Source organism: Pinus tabuliformis, chromosome J (genome assembly GCF_031772625.1).
Source record: "Pinus tabuliformis cultivar Carrire ecotype Pingquan chromosome J, CPIR1, whole genome shotgun sequence".
In the NCBI taxonomy this organism is placed as follows: domain Eukaryota; kingdom Viridiplantae; phylum Streptophyta; class Pinopsida; order Pinales; family Pinaceae; genus Pinus; species Pinus tabuliformis.
In genome coordinates this window covers 936,952,000-936,962,058 of record NC_142295.1, presented here as the reverse complement: position 1 = coordinate 936,962,058, position 10,059 = coordinate 936,952,000, and the positions used below count along the sequence as shown (strand labels likewise).

At 33.1% G+C, this 10,059-nt stretch overlaps 1 protein-coding gene across 1 annotated transcript; it reads left to right on the top strand.

Moving 5' to 3' along the window:
• The first annotated feature begins 7,900 nt into the window (after window positions 1-7,900).
• LOC149229854 (transcription factor bHLH120-like) lies at window positions 7,901-9,582 on the top strand. Its single transcript, XM_089381144.1, has 4 exons — window positions 7,901-7,956; window positions 8,406-8,814; window positions 8,897-9,256; window positions 9,406-9,582. The coding sequence occupies exons 1-4, from the start codon at window positions 7,901-7,903 to the stop codon at window positions 9,511-9,513; spliced, it is 933 nt and encodes a 310-aa protein (XP_089237270.1). The 3' UTR covers window positions 9,514-9,582.
• Window positions 9,583-10,059: the final 477 nt, after the last annotated feature.

The following is a 10,059-nucleotide window of genomic DNA, read 5'->3' as shown; positions in this document are numbered from 1 at the left end:
TGATCTTATGAGGTTATTGAGCTACCACAAGGGATCTTAGAATGCTTGTAAGTCAGATGTTCAGTTCATAAACCAACTCGGAGATTGACTAAAGCAGCGTTCATCTACTTCGCAATTGCATAGCAAAGGGAGTTCGAAGGCTATCTGGCTAACTTCAGGCTCCCTCTTTAGTTTATAAAGAAAACAACAATAACAAACAAATAAACTATTCGCTCCCCAGTAGAGTCGCCATTTTGTTTCCAAGAAAACTAGTGTCTATTCGATCTGGTAGTCCCACTAAGACAGATAGCTATCTTAGAAACAAACAATCAAAGTAGTTTGCAATTCCCTTTAGATATGATAGATAAGAGAGAAGCAAAGGTGACCAACCTGGATCTTTCGCTTGGCTCCTTGCTAGATTTCTCCCCTCCTTGATAGAGCTTGCCACTCCTCTCCTACTTGTCCCGCTTCAGAGAATCCTTGTAGAGCCAAAGTAACAAAACACCATCAAAGCATCTCGATCTATGATATCATAAACAATGCAGAATCATAAACATATTGACCATACAATTGCATTCACAAATAACAAGATTCACAAATACACGATTATATGGAGGAAGACTCACAGAACTTTATTAATAGTAGAAGACAGGATTACAACCCAGCTGTATGATCCAGCATCATCCTCCTAGCATCAAATCCCTCTTCACCTCATGAAAAGCGAGATCACCCAACAATACAATGTCTCTTCTCACAGATAAACCAACAACACTTCCTTACAAAATACAAAATTCCAGCCTCCTTTAGATCTCTCAGATGAAGGATCCATTTATAGATGTCTTGCAAGGGTGTGAGTCAGCTCTGGGTTTTTTATTAGTGTCATTCCACTGATATTTCTTGGTTCCACTTGGAGATTTCATTGATCTCTTACTCATCCCTGGGCGAATTCAGAGAGGCAAGTGTCATGGGAGAAGTTTCTAGAAGATTCCATGAGTTTCCACTTAGCAAACCGTCTCTGCCATTTGTCCATTCTCGCTCATCGCACCCTACAGAAGGCCTTTTCAGTATGCATTGCACCTGGCTACTGTGGCAGCCAGTATGCATCGCACCTTGACTAGGGAGCAGTTAGTATGGTCCAGTTTTGGCTAGTTCTGAGTGTTTTTTCAGGTGGAACTTCTGGGAAATGATGTAATTAGTTGACCATGATCCTTTAGGGTATGAAACAACACTTTTAGAGGTTAAAGAACCATTGGTTTATGGACATATGAGTTTGGGGTTACAGTGCCCAATTATGTCTATAACACGCATCTCGGTGAATATTCAATAGAAATGACCCAACTCCCCTCAATATCATGGAAAATGACCATGTTGAGCTTAGGTCCTCTATGATCTAGGAGGTAAGCCTAGTATCAAGATTGATCATAGCTTGTTTAAATATAATTTGTATGAAAAATTCTAGCTAGGAACTTTGATATCAACAACAACAAAATTATGGATCGAATGAAGGGAGGAGAATAAGAGATATATTAGTGATGTTTCCTTGGAAAATACTTCCCAACATTTCAGAGTGAGAGTTCTATCTATGGTCTTTGTCAAATTGGCAAGCCTACCCCATGTAAATTTGCTAAGATCCATCATAATATCTCTTGTTGTTTGGAAGTATTTATATTTTTTCCATGGCATTATTTTTGAGATTATTCTATTGATATTATTTCAAGATTAATGCATAGTGGTTGGGGTGGTATGTGAATTTTAATCTCAGCGGTTGGGGGTGGTATGTGAGTTTTAATCTCAATGAAATACATGGTGAATTTTTTTTTTTATTTACATTGGATTGTGGAATTATTTATTGTTTCAATCTATTGGCATCTTTATAAGTAGATTTTTGAGGAGGTTAGTAAATGTTAGCCTTGCCAAAATATGGGGTGAATCTCTTGTTGGCTACAAGAACCAAATTATTATAAGTTAGGAATTGTCATATATGTTCATCTCTACTTAGTTTAGAGGCATCATTTTTCATTTTCCTATTTAGGGAAACATAGTATTCTCTACATTGTCTTCTTTGTATGCTATGAAGTTTATAACTAGCATGAAAGTGTCAAGGGACCCTCCACATTAGGAGTCTTTATGATATTGGTTTTTGGGAGGCCATTGTTATTGGATGATCTATAAATATGGAGAGGAGGCTTATGTTGGTTCCACTGGTGGAGTATTCCTCAATTAGTAGTTTGAATATACAATAGTTTGAGTTAAAGAATTCCTACACTCATAAATTTTCTAGCATTTTCCTCCTGGTGGACAACAATTGTCTGCTTTCATTTACTACCCGTGAATAAAAAAATGTTAATGCCATACCATTAATACTTAGTGTGGAAGTTAAATAATTAATGAAGTAAATTAAAAATTTGTCTCTATACAATTGGGACATAATTAAGTGGTATCCATTATAACTATAATTATAAAATTGTTTATCAACCCTAAAACATTAATAGATAAAAATAAGAATGAACTCCCTAATTTTATCGAAAACTTAAGACTAATGGATAAAAATGGAGATGAACTCTCTAGTCTCTGTGACCAAATTGATGGCTTTAAATTAACTATTGACCTGCATAATTTAGATCCTTCCTTCTCCATTAATAACATAAGATCCTTCATTCTCCATTAATAACATAATTATAGTAGCACAAATCTTAGTTGATATCAATGTAACAATGTCTCCCTTAAAGGTGGGCGATGAAATTCCACATATAGATACTTAGAATAGTAGTTTACGTATCTTATCAAATTATATACATTTAAAAGTAGTGGCCTAGATATAAAGGAAGTCAAATTTTTTGGTATAATGGGAATGCTACGGGTAGATAGAGCTGTACATCATCAATTAGTATTCGCCACTTTTTTGATATATTGGTTGCATCAGCAGAGCATATTTTTACTAATGTAATTTTTTTTTGTTTATATATATATATATAATGAAAAGTTATATAGAAAATTCTAAATTAAATAAGTTATTAAAATTTTATAAAAGTGAAATATATTAGATACATACATTCTAATCACTATTATTTATATTTTTTAATAATATACATTGAAATAAAAAAAATAAAAATATTTATATGAGAAATAAAAAATAAAATAAAATTAAAATTAAAATAAATAATTAAAAAATGAATTTGTATTGAACTACTATATGAAATCTCCATTTTATTTTGTGTGTTAAGATATCTGTGAGGTTAGAGGAGAAATCCCTATTTTATTTTGTGAGTCAAGTTATTTGTGAGGTTTAAGGAGTGGAGGCCTAGGAGCAACTAAGTAGTTAAAATCATCCAGGGATCCCACCCGGCCTAGGCCACACCAACCCTAAGATGAATATGGCCTAGGCCACACCAACCCTAATATGAATATATTTTTTAGCATGTTAGCTTCCCCTAGCATAAGGCACAACCACCCCCCATGAAGTTTGATCCTGGGTCGCCTAGCTGATGAGGCCCATGTGCCCATCCTCAACCCGTCCATCCTCAACCGGTACTAGTTGGACTTGAGAATGTCAAATCCCCAATTATATAAAGAAAATGTGAAAAGTAATTTGAATTTGTTAAGTAATATTTAACTTCATGAAATAATTTAAATAATTATTATATAATTTCATTATTTTTAAGAAAAGAGAAAATAAGTAATTTAAATAATTTTATTGATAGATATGATTATGTTGGAATTTGTTTCCAAAATTTTAATTTAATTATCAATAATTATTAAATGGATGGTAGAAATTTAATCTCCATAAAATGTTCTAGAATATTCTCAAAAGTATAAATAAAGTAAAGGTTAAGATTTATCTTCAAAGTAGTTATTATGTTTTCTTCATTAATTAAAAAATATATGATATGCTTAAATGCCATATAAAGTGAGTTACGATTTTTTACACATGCTATATTGATAAACTATGATAGCGGCCCATGGTGTTGTAACCAATCTTACATACAAATTAGAAATCTCCATGATAAAGCAGGCATAAATTTCCATGGTTAGAATCTTGTTCCATGTTTATATATATATAGATTAGAATTTAATATTAATAATATAAAATAAAATTAAAAAATAGTTAGTTTTTATGATTTTTAAAATTTTGGTAATGTATATGGATATTGTATTAAGAGTAAGGTTTATTATGATTGATGTCTATCTATATTTATTATCCATTTAATTTATATGGTATACAAATGATTAGCATGAATAAATTACTTTAATTTTAAAATATAAACTCTCATCATTATTATTTTTATAATTTAAAAAAAAAAATTAAATATAATAATTTACAAAAAAATTATATTATAAATTAAGAAAATGAAATAATACCCCACGATGGGTGCTTGAGCACAACATTTTCCACTGTCATGAGAGGGATAATTGGAGGAAAATGCCACTTGGCCCATCATTCAAACTCCTTTCACACTCTGTTAAATTCCCCTGTGATCAACGCATTAACTCGACCTTGGTAGTCATACACAGGACCTTGTTCGTCTAGCTGGCTCGTCATTGATTTGGATAATTATGTGGAGAGGTTAATCTCGGCTATAGATGAAAGTGGCTTCATGGATAACCAACGTCCTTCCTCAAACTCATTTCTATTTTTTTCACATCTCCCTGTAAAACAATCATCAACATTAGCTATGCCTTTTGCCTTCGTCTTGTCTATGCAGGACCGCTATGTCTTCCATGCTAATATTCTTTTACCATTTTTTGATTCGATTATTTCTTGCATTATTAATTAATTTGGACTACGTTAATGGAGAAACAACCAGTTCTTCATTTATGTTTTCCAGCAAACTAAAGGGATACAACCTACAACAAATCTGTTGGAACTTCCTCTTCACTCTCACACAATCTACTCTCTTTTTCTCACACAAAATAATACACAACCGCAATACAATTCCTTTATATAAATCAAGCGTTTCCTTCTAAGGAAAAAATACCTAAATTAACATAACTTCAACCATCATATCTTATGCCAAATGAACGAACCAGATTAACCAACCAGATTCACTACAAAATTGCAATATTTTACAGGGAATTTTTTTATCTAAAGTTTTATTTTGGAGATGACGCCCTAAACCTTTGTTGGGGGCAGGGGTGGCTCCAAAGAGTAGCTTCCCCCACTGGACCCCCTAGCAGCACTAGCCAAGGGGACAGCCCCCCACACCCGAGACTCTGATCCAAACACAATTGAAACAAAACCTCTGAATCAAGAAAATAATCAATCTCCATAACCAAGAAGTTGGCCACCTTCAACCTCCCTTGTTAACATGGTGGATTTGGAGTCTCAATTAGCATCCCAGGTTTACCTTCATGTTCCGAATTTCACGAAGGATTCTTTGCTTCCTCTCAATTCACATGCAACCTTGATTCAATATAAGGCTCAACGTAAATCAATGGTTGGTCTCCAATGGCTACATTCCTCAAATTTGGACCTTGACTCCATATCAATGATCAAAGTCCCAGGGGTCGTCAAGATTCACTGGAGTCTTCTCTGTCCTCTACTTACGGGAGTTTTCATAGTGATTGCAAGCTTAGGGTGGTGGTCAATGGCTTTAACTCTGGTTGGAGGGAAATTGCAGCTCATCGTTCATGGTTCGGGGGGCCTTCTTGGTTCATGGTTAGTGTTTCATGGTTTATGGTTAGTGTTTCATGGTTCGTGGCTCCTTCGCGGGTATATACGATTTGTTGGAAGAATAAAGACAGTGTGTGGTTCATCAGCCTGAGCTGCTCAGACTCCGCCATTATAGTTGTTTGGTATGATAAATCTTCAACTTCCGGGTTCCAAAATGGTCTTATTTCCCGCCTTAATTTATAATGGGTAGTGTTTTTTTGTTTTGGTTCGAAATAGATAACTCTATAGAATAGAGTCGATATTCCTATAAACTCTTGAAGCTTTGTGTGCGCTCGAAGTCTGTTTCTTTTGTGTGTGCTGAACTTATCAAGTGGGACATATGTAATCTTAAGTTATTTAATCCATGTTACTAAGATAGTTTTTCTAGGTGCAGGGTACTAGTACATTTATTTTTTTAATGCTCTCTTTCAGTATTAAAATGTCAAAATTTACATTAAAAAAATAAAATGATATAATAAAAAAAATAATTTAATTTAATTACTATCTCAACTCATCTGTATTATATTAAAGTAAAGAACATAAATAATTTGAATTTATGGCTAAATAATTGCTCTCCAACTAAGTATGGAAGAGATGTGATAATGTTATGTTATGTAAAAATTTTGACTGGGATAAAAATAAACATAAAATTCAATTAGAAAAATAAATAAAATATAAAAATAAAAAAATAATTATTTATAAAAATGGAATCAACAATACCATGGTTTTCCCATGGTATTCTCAATGCATGGATTTTCCCATGGTATTCTCTAAACTAGGTTTTTATTAAGAATGTGAAATATGATTATTTTAAACAGTTACTAATTTGTTGAACATTTTGACTTGGTCAAATTACATAAAAAAGTAAAATAAAATAAATAATTTCGTCAATCCACAGTTTCCCCACCCACGCTATTCTTAGCCCATGGTTTTTCCCATGGTATTATTCTCTAATGTAGCCTATTTAAACATGTTCATTGCAAAGCTTATGAGAGATGACTAACCAATGATTTTGGATTCGTACGAAAGAAAGAGAGTTACTCATAGATACATAATTGAGGCACATATGAGGACAATGTGTGATTCTCTCAGTGCTCACGGTGGAGTTGATACATATCTATTTTAAAATAAAAATAGAATAAACTTTAAATTAAAAAATGTGGACTATAATAAAAAATATAAAAATGAATATATATATTTTCTTGATATTATAAAATATCAATAATTCCATTCTCACTATACATAGTATAGTCCTTTTGTTGATATTCCAAGCTAGTCTAAAAATGATATGTGAAGTAATATAGTTTTATATTAGTTTTAAAAGTAGATAAAGTAATTAAAAATAAAAAGAAAATATGTATTTTCACTTTTGACTGTATAAAGGAGATGTATAATTTTTCATACTTTTTACAAATATTTCAATATATGATTTGGGTAAATTCTTTGAATATGTAAATTAATTAAATAAATTATTTGAATATTCATGTTAGTTAATTTATTTCAATATCAAGTAATATTGACATGTATTTAAAAATATATTAATAACAAAAAAATCAATAAACAATATGATTTATAAATAAAATATTTCAATACCAGCTATATAGACAAACTGAATTAACAAATTTAAATTCTTACACTTTATAGTAGTCTCACTATTCTAATTTTTTTTTACATTTTCTCTATTTCCATATATAAATATAACAACAATTTACATCCACCTAAATTACCAAACTAGTAAAGAGCCCGAAAAACCAAATCTCATTGGATGCCAACTTTTTAAAAAAATTTCAATATTTTTTTTTTTTTTTTTTACTTTTTTAAGGACTAATTTGTCAGATTCTAAATTAAATAGATCTATATTGATTATATATATTATGAGTGATTCACACAGATTCCGACTGATCTCATAACTGGAATGTTTTTACTAAATTTGGAATATTTTTAGATTTTTAAAAGGTTGAGAAACACTAAATTTGGAATTTTTTTTAGATTTTTAAGAGGTTGAGAAACACCTTAGAGCTATCGACTTAATTATTCGATTGGATTTGAAATAGCACAAGAACTATTCTCAGACCTGACAGAACAAAAGGTCGTTTGTCCGAGCATGGATTAGAATACTCTTTGTACAATGTGAACAAGTGGAAGATTGAAAAGTTGCAATGTGCACGCGAAAATACCATTAATAACAAGATATGGATTATATTTGAGACGGCATCATGATCAAAGGATTCAATTTAATAATAATCTGGAATCGTTCTACGCACTAAAAACATGAAGCCCGGGGCCGTGCTCGACGCTGCCTTCGCGGCCACCTTGCAGCGATATTGGTCTGCACCTCCCTCCCTTAGACAAAGAAGAAAAAAATATATTTTTTGATTGGATGTTTGTCCCCAATAATTTCCATATGGGTTATAAATATGGGTTATAATATTTTTTGATTGGATGTTTGTCCCTAATAATTTCCATATCGCTTATAATATTTATAATTGTCGTATCACATTGAGCTGTCAGCCGTTTTTGATACAGTTGTATGGTAGGAGAATTTTCTCATATGAACGATGACATGTTTGTGTTCGCTTGGACAAAGATATCTCTCTGTCTGGTGTGAGATACCAACTTAGTTCTTTAGGTTTTATTGTGATCCTCGGTTGTTTGCGAGGATTTTATTGGCGATTTTGTCCTGAACTGATCGAACACTAATCTTCTTGCAGAGGATAGCGGACCCACTCGCAGGCCTGTAAATCGTTGGCTAGATTTTCTTGATTTTCCAAATCAGGGCTCTTAGGATCTCAAAGATGAGCACTCCTTCTGGGTGGCATTCATCATTTTTCTCTTGTGACGATGTCACGAACAATTTTAATGTCGAAAGCATAGCGAATATTTCCAATTCATTTCCGTCAACGCAAGATCCAGTTCTATGGAGTCATAATATTGATAATGATGCCCACATATTTAATTTCGACGATAGCTGCAATTCCGGAACCCTAGCTGGCCCTTCGAATGCTCCTGCAATACCCACATTCTGCAATTCCAGTATTCCAACTGATGGTCAGTCTTGGACTAAATTACCAGGCCCCGTCCCTGCTGACAAAAGGGGTCACAAAATGACTGAAAAACAGCGTCGTAAAGAAATGAAAGCGCTCTTTTCAGCGCTCAGATCATTGCTGCCAAATGAAAATCTTCGGGTATGCTTTTCTAGGGTTTTGAGACATCGACAGTACCCTCTAGGGTTTTAATCAATGCAGATTTGGATGTTGTGTTTTGCAGGGGAAACGTGCAGTGTCAGAACAAGTGCTGGAAGCTGTGAATTACGTTCGCCATCTGCAGCGAAATGTCCAAGACCTCTCAGCCCAAAGAGAGAAAATGAGAGGCAACTATGATGCAAATGCAAAAGTTGCAACGAAGAATTTTTTTGATAAAATTCTGCCTCTCGGAGGGTTGGAGAGGGAATATCCTGCACTACAAATAAACTCTGTGAGTTCGGGTATTCAGATCTGTATGAACAGTTTGGAACATGAGATTGTGTACTCAGATATTCTGCTGGCGTTGGAAGGAGAAGGTCTTGAAGTTGTGAGTGCTGCTTCTTCCACCATTAACAACAAAGTTTATCATACCATACATACCAAGGTAATATGCCTTGCCACACTGGCAACACTTTTCTTCCTAGTCTTCTGAGTTTATCTACCAGAAGCATATATATGTCTTGATCTATATGTCTGTCCTCTTTGGCCTAACATATAAGCATGTATATCATTCTTTGTTTTCCTACCATGCAGGTGTTTGACTGGAATACTTTTAACGTCCGTACCCTCTACCATAAACTTCGGCAATTGATAAGGACTAACCGGACTCAGAATCAGGATCTACAAACCGCTGAAGCTTGAACCTAATCTTTTCTGCAACATATTACAGGTTTGGAAAGATTCCAGTATGTGTGTCCCATGAACTTAATAGGAAACTTGTCAGAAATGCTTCGGGGACCAACTGAATTAGTGATCTGTTAGAAATGCACATGAAGTGAGGTAGGTAGTTTACGTGGATCGAACTTGAAGATAAGGATTACATTTTAATTAGTGATTTGTTAGAAATGCACATGAAGTGAAGTGATAGAATAAATTAGGTAGTTTACGTGGATCGAACTTGAAGATAAGGAATACATTTTAATTTGAAGACGAGTTAAAATTTCTTACTACCGTGATTAAATTTGAAGGCAGGGATTATATCTTAGTTTTACTCTATTCGCAATTGAAAAATTAAAATAAATTATAAAATACTGAACTTACAATTACGATTTATTTTGAAGCTTTATAATAAGGACAAGTGAGAACTTAAATAGATTATTAAATAATATAAAATATCTCATATATCGTATATATCATACCTTTTACTGTGTTGCGTAGACTTTAAAAGAATAATTTAATGTAAATACC

Coding starts and splice junctions, on each gene's coding strand:
- LOC149229854 (XM_089381144.1), top strand. CDS start 7,901: ATGAAGCCCGGGGCCGTGCTCGACGCTGCCTTCGCGGCCACCTTGCAG. Junction 8,815..8,896: donor TGCCAAATGAAAATCTTCGG/GTATGCTTTTCT, acceptor TGTGTTTTGCAG/GGGAAACGTGCAGTGTCAGA. Junction 9,257..9,405: donor ATCATACCATACATACCAAG/GTAATATGCCTT, acceptor CCTACCATGCAG/GTGTTTGACTGGAATACTTT.